The sequence below is a fragment of the Palaemon carinicauda genome, chromosome 5 (assembly GCF_036898095.1).
Source record: "Palaemon carinicauda isolate YSFRI2023 chromosome 5, ASM3689809v2, whole genome shotgun sequence".
NCBI lineage: Eukaryota > Metazoa > Arthropoda > Malacostraca > Decapoda > Palaemonidae > Palaemon > Palaemon carinicauda.
This window is the reverse complement of record NC_090729.1, coordinates 158,389,311-158,405,729: the sequence shown is the minus strand read 5'-3', so window position 1 is coordinate 158,405,729 and position 16,419 is coordinate 158,389,311. Positions and strand designations below refer to the sequence as shown.

The window sequence follows — 16,419 nt, the reverse complement described above, 5'->3', positions numbered from 1 at the left end:
AATCCACTCCTTCGGAGAAGGTAACTTCAGCTTGCACTGCGAAGCCCTTTCAGAACTGGCGACTTCTTTGCGAATAACAATGTCAATTATGGGCAATGGATACCAATTCATCTCAGAGATATGATGACACTTCATCAACAACATCCAGATGTGATCAGGTAGTTTCACCAAGGGAACTCCATCAGTCACAAGTCTAAAAGCGAATTCTCTTCCCTGGCAATCAATCAAACACACGAGCAAAGTAACGCCGTGATCAAAGGTGACGTAGGAGTAATTGGATTGCCAGAAGATGCATCGGCATAAAAAACACATCCCATAATTTTTTATGTTTTGGCTTCTACTCTGAGAAGAGAACAGTTTTTCTAATCAAGTTCTGTGTATGTAAACTGAGGTAGGATATCAGTAGCCGTTCAGTAGGTCGTGCAAAGTTATATCGGTTTGATTTTAAATTGGTATCAACTGGTGTAGCTTTACTTGAAAAAACGAACTTCATTTATATAAGTAACCTCAACTGACTTAGGCTGATCGGGAGTAAAATACCACGAGAATGGAAACTCGGCTTTATTTCTGACCTTTGACGAAGCTTGGACCAATTGGCGTTCTTTAATTTTATGAATGTAAATGTATTTCGCTACGCCTCAAGCAAAAACTTTGTAACCTCGGTTAAATGTGTGAAGGCAATGTATTATTCTGTGAAAGCATATACATTTTCATTGACATAGGGAGAGAAAAGGAAACATTTATTGTGATAAATGTGTGGAGCAAGTGACGGGTGCTTTGTTAGGCAGGAAGCCTAATAAATCTTTAACAGACAATGAAAAAGAGGCGAGGATAATGAATAGAGAGATAAATAAAAGCGATCCTCTCAGAACGTGAAATTGATATTGCAAATCGAGTAAAACATAAATGCAATGCACCAAGCGTTGATTTTGTCATTCAAAATCAACAGAAAACGATTTGCAGATAAATCTCTCATGCGAGTCATTTCAATGCCAGTCATGTTATGTTCATAATTCGTAGTTCTGTGATAACCATATATCGTATTGCCTCCAAGTTATGACAGGAATTCATTTACGTTGACTCGCTGCTGCTTTTAGGCAGGGCAGCCAGCCCGCGATATTGGATTTGAGAATGATATGTTTTTAATCCTCCTCAAATTATGATTAGCATCTGGAATTTAGAGCACAGTAATTGCTTTTAAAGCCGTCGTATCCGGCCGCCTTAACATGGGAACCACGTAAATTTCACTCTTAATTAAGCTCTTTATTATAACCTATCGGTGCAACACTAGAGTGTCTAATATGGTAGTTCCGTGTCTCGCAATATCGTTACGGTATATGATTGGTCGTTTCGTAACCAATCATTACCAGTGAATGAGTTCGACTAGTATACAGTAGTCAGTTCGTAACTGTGCCTTTTAGTAGCAGAGAATTTGGTCATTTCGTAACCGTTTTTTTATTTTATTTTTTTTTTTCGTAACCTATACAAAGATATTATTTTTTAATATTTTGTTCTATTTTTTTTTTTTTTTTTTTTTTTTTTTTTGTCTATAAACTGCGTTGGTATATTCAATTAGTTTATGTAACCTTTCCATGCAACACCAGAGTTTATAATATAAAGGCAGATAGTTAACTGAATGGGAGTTTCATGTGATAAATTGCGTTGTTTATATCCAGGCAATTTTCAAAATGACCCGGCGAGAAACTCACTTTGAAGATACAGTAAACTGGCAAAATATGTCTGAAATTATTGAATTTCTATTCCGCTTAGCTGGGGGTTCACTCACTTCACCTCTGGCTTCTCTAGTCATTTCATAATTAAGCACCGCTAACATCTGACCCCCAACGTATGTTGTAAGTTTGAGCACATAATAGATTATTTGTTCTCGTTTTCGATCTTTTGAAGGGAGTTTTCTGATGTCCTTGGTATGCCTCGAACAGTCGTCCTCTAATCCCGAGGTTTGCCACTCTACCGATTCAACCATAATAAACATCTCCAGCATAATTTGATTCACAACACGACAGGTTAAGTTAGTCTGCCGTTTCGGTGTGTGCAAGTGGTCTATATTTCCTCTTCTCTTCGGAGAATTCATGTGCATCTTCCTCGTCCCATCTCCAAATTGATTAAATAAATCATTCATAGTCAATGTTTCATTTATGAAGATGTTGGTAATAAGTTACATGTCCTGTCTAATAACTTAGTGAGGATACAGAGACAAATCTGATTAATAATGGAAGTATTATCTTGATTGTAATCAATCTTAATGTGTTTATCAGGGTTTGGCCTCTCTTGTCTCCTGATGTTTTTATTTTTTTTTCTGTTCTGATGCGGCTTACTTGCCAAATTAATGGTCTTTTCATTTTGTTTTGGTTGATTTATACTTCCTACGACTCATAATATTAGAAAAACTATAGGGGCACTCAGTAAAGGGCAGACCTCCGCCAGCTTATTTCTCGACCTTTTGCTCTACCTTGACCGTGACCTATGACCTTAACATGTATTAATTGGCGTGGATTTTCATACACTCAAATATGAACCGAGTTTGAAGTCTCTGTAATAACGATGTCCAAACCTACGGCTGATTACGTGATATGGACGTTTTGCTCGTCTGTGACCTTGATCTTTGACCCTCCAAAATTTAATCATTTCCAGTTCTTTACATTACAGTTTAAGATACCTAAAAGTTTATTTACTTTACGATTAAAATTGTGATCGCATGATTGAAGACCGGAATTTGACCTTTTGCTTGACATTAACCATGGACTTGACCTTGACTTTCGACCTTAATTTGTATTAATTGGCGAGAATTTTCATACACTTAAATAAGAACCAAGTTTGAAGTCTCTATGAAAATGATGTCCAAAGTTATGGCTGATTACGTGAATTTGACATTTTGCTTGACCGTGACCTTGACCTTCCAAAATTTAATCAATTCTAGCGCTTTACATAACAGTTAATCCCAGTAAGTTTCATTACTCTACAATTAAAATTGTGGCCAGGAAGGTGTTCACTAACAAACACACAAGCACACACACACAAACAGGGGTAAAATATAACCTCCTTTCTACTTCGTTGGCGCAGGTAATAAAGTGCATACGGAGTATTGTTGCTTAAATTCAGACTGGTTATATTGTTGATATGTAGTATAACACTAAATTAGAATATGCTCATTTAATACATGATAAATGAAAAAAAATACGAAAAGAAGGAAAGTCCTCGCAAAATAGACTATTTTCTACGAAAACAATGCCATCTAAATGTGGATGATGTGGCCCACTACGTTCTTACGAATACATATATATATATATATATATATATATATATATATATATATACATATATATATGTATATATATATTCATATATATATATATACATATATATATTATATATATATATATGTATACATATAAATATATATGTGTGTATATATATATATATATATATATATATATATATATATATATATATATATATATATATATATTATTTTACCTGTGCTTTAATATTCGCTGTTTTCTCTTTTTTCATAAATTTCAGTTTTGATTTTTAAAAGTTTGCTTAGCCTTTAATAAATACTTCATATGAATGCTTATCCCTGAAGGATGGTAGTGATGATGATTTTCATGTTTTTGTTTCTTTTCATTGATTTTATATGACAAACATTATCATCAGACAGCTATCTTGTGAAAAGGTATAGATCAGAATTGATTTGGAATAGCTTTACTCAGCAATGAAGTGTCACTTTGTGCTTCAACTGAAAAGGAATACAATTGGACAACTCAAGAATATAAATAATTTGCTTTGCTTACGGGGGTACTCGTTCATTTAGACTTGACAGTTCCTCCTTTCCTTAAATCGATGATTTTTTTTTCCTCGCCAACCATGGGAAACCCCAACCCCTTTGATTTAATTTTTTGCAGAGCCATTAACCAGGTTTTCATTCAGCCACATTTCTGTTTTCATGAACGTAAACTTTCAAAATTACCTGTTCAATTCAGGGAAATTAAGACATTTTGTGTTGACTCCTCCTTGAGCATTAGGGAGGAATATTCATTTTGTTTGATAACAAAGCTGATTTCTTAGCTCTTGGTTAATTTTTTATATTTCGTAAATTAAGGAGAGGTTCATTTTGCACTTCTTGGAGAACTAGAAATGTTACTCCATTAGATGAATGTGGTTGTAGCTCTAGCACTGCTGATTACCACCGTTTCCATAACTCTACTATTATCTAAAATTCCTGAACGCCTGTTGTCAAAATTTCTGAATAGATATGCTGAAAGTAAACTTCTGTTCTCTAGTCTGCAGTTTGGCTTTCGCTGGCTGCTGATGCTGGTGGTGTTCTCTTTACGCTCGTCATTGGTGTGTAGAAATCCATTGATTTTTGCCTTGAAGGTCATATGATTGGTTTTGACATTAGTGCTACTTTTGTATTTGTCAATCATAATGAGACGGGAGATGACAGAGCATATCTTATTATTGAATTTTTAGCCAACAGATGGCAAAGAGAAGTTGTTGGTGCACATTATAGTGACCACAGGAATTTAACATCTGGTGTTACTCAATATTTCTTTTTTTTTTTCATACTATATACACATGATGTAAAGTTTGGCTTTGACGTTTAATTTCGCACTGATTCATAAAAACAAGAAACATCTTGAACTCATCCATATCCTTCAAGATAACGAGTGCAAGATAAATTTCTTCAAAAATAAATCATGGAATTAGATTAATCACGCAAAAATATTTGATTAATGGTTTTGTGTTCAATGAAAATCCAATAAAACCCCTAAGATGGATGACCTATATAATTTCCCTTTTTTTATACAATGATTAAGTTATTATGTGTTAGCCTGATTTCTCAACCCCCTTACCTTCACCACTCACTGCACGGGTCCCCCCGCCCCCCAACTCTCATTTCTCTCGGAAATCGTTTTCATCGCAATCATTATATCCTAACGCTGATGAAGGAATTAGCTATGCTAATGATGATGATAATTCCAACCTCAAATACTTCTCTATTTTCCTCCTCAGAATTCATATAATAAGATATAATAAAATCGGTGATGATAATATCAGTATGCTTATATGTTCATTGTACTGTAGCTTATATTGTTCACGTTTCTTCATTGTTACGACCATTATTATTTTTTGCTTATGATAAAATGATGGTAATGATGTAAGTTTTGCGATGAAGTGATTCCCATCGTTTATCACATGGTAAGCTATCTCCTATAAGACTTTCTTCCAATTAGGTCTGATTATTTAGGATTATCATTACACTCACTCTTTCGTAGTGTAATGAAAACGGCAATAGGGATGATAGTAACAGCAGTTTAATTTTAAATACCTCCATGTCTAATCTATTGAATGATAAAATGTTGGTTATACTTCATCACGCAATCACTTTCAGTATGGTTTGATTGCGAATAATAATAACCTTATCTGGCAGCATCAATTTCCTGGAAAATTAGCGTGCCTGAATCCCTGCGTCTCTCTCTCTCTCTCTCTCTCTCTCTCTCTCTCTCTCTCTCTCTCTCTCTCTCTCTCTCTCTCTCTCTCTCTCTTACTTTGTCTGTCTTTGTTCGGTTCTCATTTCGCATATTGTCACACTGCTGAATTCAGACTGGTAATCCTTCAGAAGTCTTTCGTACTTTTTCATTTCGTCTTTTGCTTCCTTTTCAGCTTTATTTTTTCACATATATCCTTTATTCTTTTCTTTGTCTTACTCTGTCTTTATAATCTGCTTTTGCTTTCCATTTCTGTACATTTTGCAAGAAAGTACATTGTTAAATTTTGATGTAGAGGCGAAAGTTCATTCATTCCAAAACTAATAAATTAGTTTCTATTGCACCAGGATAGAAAAAGTTTGCAAACCACGTTTTGTTGATATTGTACATCAGATAGTGACAGTTAAGAATTATTTCTATTCCAAGAATCCTTATCTAAATTTCGTTGAAATTTTCAAGGCTATTGTTTTGAAGGAGATTAGGAAACATATATACTGGCTTATTGGAAGCAACGTAACCATGGTTTCCGGCACTTGCTACAGACCATATCAAAATAGCCTTAACCAAAAGACGTGACTGGAGTTTCTCCTCAATAGCGAGATATTGTTCGAGCCTCAGTGGTGAGTTTGGTGACAGGATGAAAAAATGTTTTAGAAAACTTGTCCACAAGGCTCCGTTCGTAACGAGAAGACGAGACTGCTTGTTACTCGAGTGAAGATAAAATGCAATTGGCAAAGACATGAGAAATTTTATAAAACTACTATTCTTTACTATGATATCGATACTAGTCAGTGAATGGGGTCAATATATTTTGTCAGTAATGGGTAAAATGTTTTCAGATAACTAACTTAATCATCATCTGGGTTTTTTCATCTCTTCTTCAAGGTATACATTTTATGTTGTTGAGTTATATGCTATTATATTAATTGAAATAAAAAATGAATAGAGAAAAATATGACATTTATCTCATCATTTTCCCATTCACTATTTTCTTCTGTCGATGTACATTTTCAACAGTTGTTACTTCATGTTTTCATTTCCCCATTTTTTATTATACAATTACTTATTTTAGCTTATCTCAGTTTTGCTTATTTAATTACTCGTTTTGTTTTCTTTTCTGATATATAATTTTTGTTGCAACTGTTTAAATGGCCTTTGCTTCGTTAATACCGACATTTTTTCTCTTTCACATTTAATATCATGATTAAGAATAGCCATAGATTGGACGCAATTAGAATATCAATAAGATCCTAAATACTCGTAGTGACCTTTTACATTAGTATTATGTCAATAATATATGTATTATATACATGAGTGTATATTACATATATATATATGTATATATGTATATGTATATTATATATTATATATAGAAATATATCTATATCTATATATATATATATAGAGAGAGAGAGAGAGAGAGAGAGAGAGAGAGAGAGAGAGAGAGAGAGAGAGAGAGAGAGAGAGAGAGAGTTTATGTGTATATGTACATCTATATATTTTTTTATAAATATAAAAGAAAGAAAATCTAATGAGTTTAGTTTCGCAATACAAAATAGGCACTCTCGGCTACATGATGCAATCGAAGCAAATAAAGAAGAAATAAACGGTAATTTAATTAAATTTGCATTAGAAGCAGCATAAGAGATAGGAGGAAAAATTTCTAAACAAAATCAAGGAAAATTATCACATAAGACCAAAAAGCTGATAAAGAGATTAGAAACGAGGGTAAAATCCAAGAGAGATGAAATGGAATTAGCGAAACTATCCAAAACAATAAACAACATAATAACCAAAGATATTCGTAAACATGATCAGACCAACATTGAGAAAACACTAAAGAAAGGAAGAATCGTCAAATTGATGAAAAGAAGACTTGGAACAGGGCACCAACAAATGATTGCTTTAAAGGACGAACATTGGAATATTATCAACAATAGAGATGGAGTGATTAAATTTGCTGGGGATTTTTATGCAATGCTATACAATATTGATATAAGAAATACCTTCACCAATAGAAATAATTAAACACCTGAGCCTGTAGCAAACATAACAGTCAGAGAAGTAAAGAAAGCATTAAATGGCACGAAAAGAGGCAAAGCAGCAGGAGAAGATTGTCTAACAAGTGATTTAATAATAGATGGAGGAGATTTCATAGTAGTAAAACTAGCTGAACTCTATACCAGGTATCTCGAAGAATACTCTAGACCTACAGCTTGCAAAAAGTTTATAAATATTCTAATTCACAAAAAGAGAGACACAAGACCTGAAAAATTACAGCCCAATAAGTTACTCTCCGTAATATATAAGATATTTACAAAGATCATATTAAGCCGGATAGAAAGCCACCTAGACTTAAATTAACCAAGAGAGTAGGGAGGCTTCAGAAGTGGGTATTCAATAACTCACCATATCCATGTAATTAACCACCTAATGGAAAAATCAAAAAAGTCATTTTAATCATTCTAATAATAACTAGAAGGGCACTCAGTAGAGCACAGACCTCCGCCGCGGCAGCTTATTTCTCGAACTTTTGCTTGCCCTGGTTCTTGACCTTTGACCTTAACATGTATTAATTGGCGTGGATTTTCATACACTGAAATATGAACCAAGTCTGAAGTCTCTATGATAACGATGTCCAAACTTATGGCTGATTACGTGAATTGGACATTTTGCTTGACCGTAACCATGACCTTTGTCCTTGACCTTCCAAAATTTAATCATGTCTAGCTTTTTACATAAAATTTAATCCTTACAAATTTCATTACTCTGCGATTGAAATTTTGGTCAGGAAGCTGTTCACAATCAAACGCAGACACACACAAACAAGCACACCAATAGGACGTAAAACTTAACCTTCCAACTTCGTTGGCGGAGGTAATGATCTTAGTAATTATAATTTTAAACATTTAATCAATCTAATAATAATATTTTCCATGATTTTATTGACAAACGACTATGTATGGCATTTATAGACTATGAGAAAGCCCTTCAAAGACAAGGAATATGTGAATCTTTTTTTTAGAACACTTGAAGATATCTACACAGGTAGTAGAGCAATCCTAAAAGTACATAATGATAGTGAGAAAATTCTGATTGAGAAAAGGAACCTAATCTCTGCTAGATTATTCATAGTAAGCCTAAAAGACGTTTTTAAGAATTTATGTTGGGAAAATGTAGGAATTGTTATTAATGGGGAATACCTTAACAACCTAAGATTTGCAGATGACATAATTATGTTTAGTGAATCATGGAAAGAACTACAAATGACGATAGTAGATTTGAGAAGAGAAAGCAGAAATGTAGGACTGAAAATGAATATGAGTAAAACTAAGATAATGTTCAATGAAAATGTAGAGAGACATCAAATAAGAGTTATGGACGAACCTCTAGAGATTGTTAATGAATATATGTACTTAGGAAAGAAAGTATGTATTTCCCCAGGACACGAGACTGAAATTAAAAGAAATATAAGCATAGGGTGGAGAGCATTTGGTAAACAAAATAAGATTATAACAAGCGAAATGCCAATTTCTCTGAAAAGAAAATTATTCAATCACATGATCCTACCAGCATCAACTTAAGCCACAGTAACTTAGAGCATAACTAAAGCCTTACAACAGAAACTACTTACAACTCAAATAGCTATGGAAAAAATAATAATTGGAATAACACTAAGAGACAGAAAAAGAGCTGCATGGATACGGGAGTAAACTAAAGCAGAGGATATTCTAACAACATGTAAGAAAATGAAATAGCCATGGGCAAAACATGTAACGAGAATGGCAGACAACAGAATGGATGCCTAGAGATTGCAAAAGAAGCAAGGAAAGAAAAAGAAAACGATGGATTGGAAGGACATGTCTGAGGCTTTTTTCTCCAGTGGTCTAGTAACGGCTGATGATGATATATATATATATATATATATATATATATATATATATATATATATATATATATATATATATATATTATACATACATAACGGAACTTTTGCGAATGTATGGTACAGATTATACGTTGTTAAGAAGATGTAGGCCTGGTAGCTCAGATTCTGTATGTATGGAGTGATGATGTACTGTGCTGCAGTAGAGAGATACTGCAGTATCTGGTAAAAGAGTTTGGTAGACTTTTTAATTAAAGAGCATTCGGAGTGAATTTGAAATAGAGTAAAGATTCATATCAATATTTAAGAGTATATATATCAGATGATGGTAAAACTTGTGTGAAGGCTTGATAAGAGACTTGAATTATTTGGGGAAACCAAGGTAAGAATGTGTGACGGATATTGTTGAGCCAACTATTACCAGGAAAAAAAGCTTAAGCTTCAATGTTTTCGTCATATAAAACTATTGTAAGAAGAATGGATTGGGTGAGAAATATGGAGAAACGTAGAAGGGATAAACATTTAACATTTAGCATAGGTCAAAGGATGGATCAGAGTATGAGGCTGTTGGTTATGTAGATGGAATAGAGGACAATGGATTAATGGAAATAGTGTTTACTGGAAAAATACTGGGTACGAAAGACGCCATAAAAGACGTATTAAAAACAAAAAACAAAAAAAGGGAAAAGCCTTTGATATCCAGAAAGGGCAAGACTCAGTGCAAGACTTGAATTTATGACGTTATTCATGTAGCGGTATTCGATGGCCTGCTGATGATCATCTGTGTAAGCTTTAAAAGCTACTAATAATGCGTAACTTTTCTACTGATGGTAGTTTTACCTCGAATATAGCAGTTTAGGATGAAAGTTGTAGTAAAAAAAAAAAAAAAAGTTATTCTTGAGCTGATGAAAAGAGAAAATTTATATATACTATATATATATATATATATATATATATATATATATATATACAGTATATATATATATATATATATATATATATATATATATATATATATATATATATATATATAAATACCCCGTAGCTACTGTATGTACACCCCTCTCCCTCCCTCTAATACTACACTACTGTACACTTCCCACTCACTCACCTCCTGCCGAAGGCTAAGACGAGGATAACAGTGATGTTTCCCACCAAACTCAGCACCGCAGCCAGTGAGTATATGCAGATGAGGAAAGCCTGCATATCCTTCGACACGGCTTCCAGACTCGGGAAGACCGGAGAGAGTCCCAGGTTTAGTAAGGTCAAGTTAAGCCTCCTGGCTCGCCCCTCCAGGGTCAGGTTGTCGTCCGCAAGTTTCAAGAATGACCCTGATGAGGAAGACGACGTGGAAACTGGAACTGTCACATTGAAGGAATCAAAGGACCTGGAAGGTGAGAAGGAGTCGCCCGGAGGCTCCGCGGTGACCTCGCCGTACATGATGAAGCCTTCACTGCGATTGTAATTCATCTCGTTGCGCGGCAAGTCATACACTAGATTCATTAACTGCAATGGAAATTCTATTATTACCGTCACAGTGTGACACACAAGAAAGTTTTATTAATATTTAGAATATTGTTTTTTCAGTTTTTTTTTTTTTTTTTTTTTTTTTTACTTATTATTACAACATAACTTGAGTTCTTTAACTATAGGGATAGTCCAAACAAAAGAGAAGGATTTATGACACATCAAATCTCTGGATCTTGGTGCGGATCAACTATGGGTCGCAATGAATTCGAGGGTTAAGTAGAAGATAATTTGGAGTCGTGGTATCGAACGTTGTAAACTCTTCTTCATATCAATAAGTTATTTTCTTTTCAGTAAAAAGCCATTATAAAGCAACAATTTTTTAATGATATAATGGGAAACTTATTCAAGTTATTAAATATTTCATTTTTCTAAGAAAGATAAATAAAATTTGATATTTACGATATTCTGACTGGACTTCCGGATTCATCCGAGGTTAAAAAAAGACAGGGATAAATTTCAAGGTTGTGGAGCAACCTCAGAACTGATCTTGGCCCTTTACATTGCCGGGTGGTACAGGGTCACCCTGGTGAAGCATGATGTTCTGGAATAACACGACATTAAAAGAGCACTTGTTAATCAGTATCTGAATTAGTGTTGTATTGATCTTGGCTTACGAATACTTTAATGATTGGCTTAGTTCACTGGCAGCCACTGTCACTTGAACTTTCATGGGAGGCCGCTGTCACTTCCATCAATAATCAGGAACGTTGTCTGTTCGCTTAGTTCTTGGTCAATTTTAAGAGGGAGGTGTTTCTATTGTCCTGGAAAGAGAAAAAAAGAAGAGTTAAAAGATGTCATTGTTATCCTTTGTGAGTATAGATGTAAATTTTTAGAACTCAATACTAATAACAAATAGGTTTATAACTGGATGAATTGAATACTTATTCATGATCATATTTTCTTTCTTTTCACATATTAGATATTTTTTATTCATTTGCACTTTCATCCCTATTTTAGTCATTCATTTTCACTAGGCTACAGTGGAAATTTGAAAACAGATCTTGTTAAGTTCAGCAAAAAAAAAAAATTAAATTTCATTTAAATGTACAACAGACAGTTTCTTGTTCATATTTTTGCAAATCATTGATAAATTAAAATCGAGAGTAAGCATCGCCTTCATTAAATTCTTTGTTTGCCTCTTTTAAAGAAAATGTCCTCTTTAAAAGACAATCGAACACAAAAACATTTCTTACGTCATCCGAAAAGTTGTTTTCGATTTTGATTTGTTTTTGTATTCAAATTGTCATTGCTAACTAGCAACTATTTTGCTATAGATTCAAAGTTTATCGCATTGAGGGAAACGCTTTTTCTCTTTTTTATCATTACAAAAAAAAAAAAAAAAAAAAACTTCTATTAAAAACTTCTTTTTACGAAAAATCTATTCAAAACTTTTTTTTAATCCTTTGAACTCACGGGACTCCTTATATAAATGTTGGGATTATGATAAAAATGAGGTTAGAGCCTTAACGTATCTTATATCAATAAAATATGTATTCAAGTCATATGAAGTATAAACTGCATTCTTTGTTATGAAAAGGAAAATAATCAAATGTAAGAAATCCTGTCAAACATAAGAACGATCTCTAATTAGATATGTAATTCAAAAAAATATTTTGGAGAGGTTCTCTGCTTAATCAAAGCAATATTTCAAAAACAAAGAGGACCTCCAAACTCAACTTCAAAGAGGCTTCGGCCTTTTGATTATATAAAGAAAATTTGGGAAGCTTTTATGGTGATTACAGGATTCTACTGGTTAAAAGAAAGGTCATTACTGGTCGATGGTGAAACAAGAGCTTTCCTAAGACTAAGTCGAAGTCTCTTTATGAGAAATTAGGAAGGGCCCTCCTGTGTAGGATAATACTCTTCAATGAAAATAAAGATGCTGGTATAAACGCTGACGTCGTTGAGAGGTTCTGAAGAGTATTGAGAGAATTTTTGAGGATATATCTAATATATCCGAGAAAGTATGTTTGAAAAAAAAAATTGAGAGAGCCCAGAGGAGTTCCGTCAACCGCATTGATAAAATCTTTGAAACGATCTAAAGGAAATAATTTTGGTTTTTAAGACATCATTCAAGACTAATGTTTATAGTTAGGATGTTAAAACATCTCAGCTGTGTTTCGTAAAATATATGAAGTTTGTGGCATGTATAACAACTTCTATTAATTTGTGTTCGATCTACCGGAATCCAGACACAGATGGTTCTATCTTCGATTGTCTTCTTACCATAATGGCTGATATATAAGCAGATGATAGAAACGCCTCTTTTGCTTTTGTTAGTGATTTTAATGCTCAGTATAGGGAGTGGTTAAATTCTGAATCTCCTACTGACAACCATAGCTTAAGAGCTTCTGAATCAGGCAATGAGAAAATCATAAGTGAAGCTACTCATAGGCCTGGTAACTGCTTTTACCTCGTATACACCGGCTCACCTGGCATTATAACAAGTAAGGTTGGTTCTCCAGTTGGGACATCTGATCATGCCTTGATTTCATTAGTAGTGAAGACTGAGCAGCCTGTCCTTGCTGTATCATACTCATGTAAGATTTATAGAAAATCTCAAGCAGACTGGAATGGCATTTTGAGTTATCTTTTGTGTTTGAATTGGTCAAATTGTATAATAGTGTTGAGTCCGTTGTTTCTTTGAATGAGAATTTAATCAACATAATTGAGAGGCATATCCCTTATCATGTGCTAAGGTACCGAGTGAAAGACGTACCCTGGTTTAATGATGATTGTATACGTGTTTATTTGGATAAGATGGAGGCCTATCATCTTTGGAAGGTTAACAGATCAGATTTGACTTGGAATAACTATACTCAGCTTACAATTTAACCATAAAAGAAATCCTTTCTGGTACAACCTAGGAACATAAATGGTGGGCTACCTTTAATAAATCTGCACTCTTTGGTGGAGACACAACAGTTCTTCCTTTACTTAAACCAGAGGGCCCTGTTACTCACTGTCCAAAGGAAAAGGCAACCCTTTTGGCTGATGTGTTTGACAGTAAGCAGAGTAATGAGAAACTCGATCTTTTTCATTCCTGTTTAGCTTTTCGATCTCGTAAAATTATAGCTCTCTTGATGCTTATGGAGGTGTAGACCCAAATGGATTTTTCCTTTGTTTTCTATAAAGACTGCCGATTTCTTAGCTTCAAAGTTATCTTTTTTTTTTTTTTTTTTTTTTTTTTTTTTTTTTTTTTTTTGCATAAGTTAGCAAGAAGAAGTTCTTTTAGCTCTTGTTGGAAAATTGGTAATGTTACTCCATTATGCTGATAACTCATGTATTATCTGAACGTCTAAAAAGGTCGCTGTAGGTAATCAACTGTTTACTAGGCTGCAATTAGGTTTCCGTAAAGGTTTTGGAGCATGTGATGCCCTTCTTACAATCTCCAATGCTGTACAGAAATCCCTTGATTGTGGCCAGGAATTTTAGTGCTGCCTTTGGCCGTGTTAATCATGAGACCCTTGTTTTCAAACTCAAACAGCTGGGAGTCGGTGGGTCTTTTCTTAGCATAATTGTTGAATTTTTAAGAAATAGATCGCAAAGAATTGTTGTTGATGGGCACCATAGTGAGTATAGGAATGTGATATCTGGTGTTCCTCGGGGTAGTGTTCTTGGGCCATTACTTTTCATACTATATACACATGACATGTGGTTTGGCCTAGAACAGAAGCTCGTTGCATATACAGATGATGCTACTCTTTTTGCATCAATTCCATCTAGCGAATATAGATCTGGGGTTGCTGAATCCCTTAATAGTGATCTAGCTAAAATTAGTGCATGGGGCAAATTATGGGCGTGAAGTTGAATCCTCACAAAATTCATAGTATGATTGTAAGTAGGTCGAGGACAGGGGCTCCTCAACATCCGTATCTCAGCATTGATAAGGTTTATTTAACTCTGTATGGCTCTTAGAATTTTAGGTGTGATTCTCCACAACAAATTTACCTTTAAAAAACATATTTCACAAAAAAAAAATTGGCTTATTGAGAAATTCTTGTAAGATTTTCGGTGATCAGTCTATTCTGATAAAGTTTTAATTCTTTCATTCTACCTTGTTTCGAGTATTGCTCTCCTTTTTGGTCTCCAGCTGCTGAGTTTCATCTTAATTTGTTAGACAGGATATTACGGTCTATTAAATTTCCTATTCCTGATCTAGATATTAATCTCTGGCACCATCGTTTAGTTAGTTCAATTTTCAAAATTATGATCATCCTCTTACATTCAGATCTTCCCGGACAGTACCATCGTATTCGTAATACTAGGCACAGTTAATTCTAATAGTCAGTCCTTCCCCATCATGAAGCTCAATACTACATAGTATTCTAGAAGTTTTATTCCAGCTGTGACCAAATTATGGAATGATCTTCCTAATCGGGTAGTTGAATATGTAGAACTTCAAAAGTTTAAACTTGCAGCAAATGTTTTTATGCTGAACAGGCTGACATGTCTCTTTTTCTAGTTTATATATGAAAGGTCTATGTTAATTCTGTTACTGTTCTTAAAATATTTGATTTTGATTGATCATTACTACTCATATAGTTTATCTATTTATTTATTTCCTTTCCTCACTGGGCTACTTCTCCCTGTTGGAGCATTTGGGCTTATATCATCCTTCTTTTACAATAGGGTCGTAGCTTAGCTAATAATAATAATAATAATAATAATAATAATAATAATAATAATGATAATAATAATAATGATGATAATAATAATGATAATGATAATAATAATAATAATGAAAATAATAACAATAATAATAGTAATAATAATAATAATGACCACACCCGTGAAGGCTACGAAATTAAGTTGTTGGGATATGGAAGCACTCTGAGAAGAAAAGGTAAAAATCTTCAAGGGTGTCTAAGGGAAGCTGTGGATACCCAGCCACTAAAAATTATCTCGTGTGCGAGTATCCGTAGACACAAGTGTGTTTCATTTTTCGCCACGAAACATTCGCAGTCACCGTCCACTGAAAAGTGTCCCGTGTATAGGAGCCCTTAGAGAAGCCATTAGGATATCTAGGGAATATTGGAACGATTGATAGGGATAGGGATTCTGAGATGAACTGCCAACAGGTAAGAGTCATCTTTGAGGGCACTGGGTAACATCGTTTGTGGACATCCAAGTGAAATATTTTGGACATTTTTGAAGATTCAAAGAGAAATTGGTTTGGATGATATGAACATCTTTGAAGAATCTAAAGAATTTGTTTCGAACATTATAAACATCTTTGATAGATCTAAGAGAAAGATTTAGTTGCTATGGACATAATTTTAGACATTTATGAGGATGATTTTTGGGTATGTCGTAGAAATCTTTGGGGGAGCTAAGAGAAGTCGATTGGGAAGTGGACATCGTTGAGAAAATAGAAACCATAGATACTGTGGACATCAATGTAGAATCTGAGAGAAATCGTTAGAGATCCCTTGAACATCTTTGTAGGGTATATTTGAACTACTATGGACATATTTAATGGGTCTAAGAGAA

General features: G+C 34.0%; 1 protein-coding gene across 1 annotated transcript in view; it reads right to left on the bottom strand.

The window, feature by feature from the left end:
* The window catches only part of LOC137640634 (prolactin-releasing peptide receptor-like), a 177,177-nt gene that overhangs the window by 85,847 nt on the left and 74,911 nt on the right, over positions 1 to 16,419 (bottom strand). The window contains exons 2-3 of the mRNA XM_068373135.1: positions 11,326 to 11,687; positions 10,508 to 10,902 (exon numbers count right to left, since the gene is read on the bottom strand). Coding sequence (XP_068229236.1) covers positions 10,508 to 10,899 — 392 coding nt within the window. The 5' untranslated portion in view covers positions 10,900 to 10,902; positions 11,326 to 11,687. The remainder of the gene's footprint in view (positions 1 to 10,507; positions 10,903 to 11,325; positions 11,688 to 16,419) is intronic.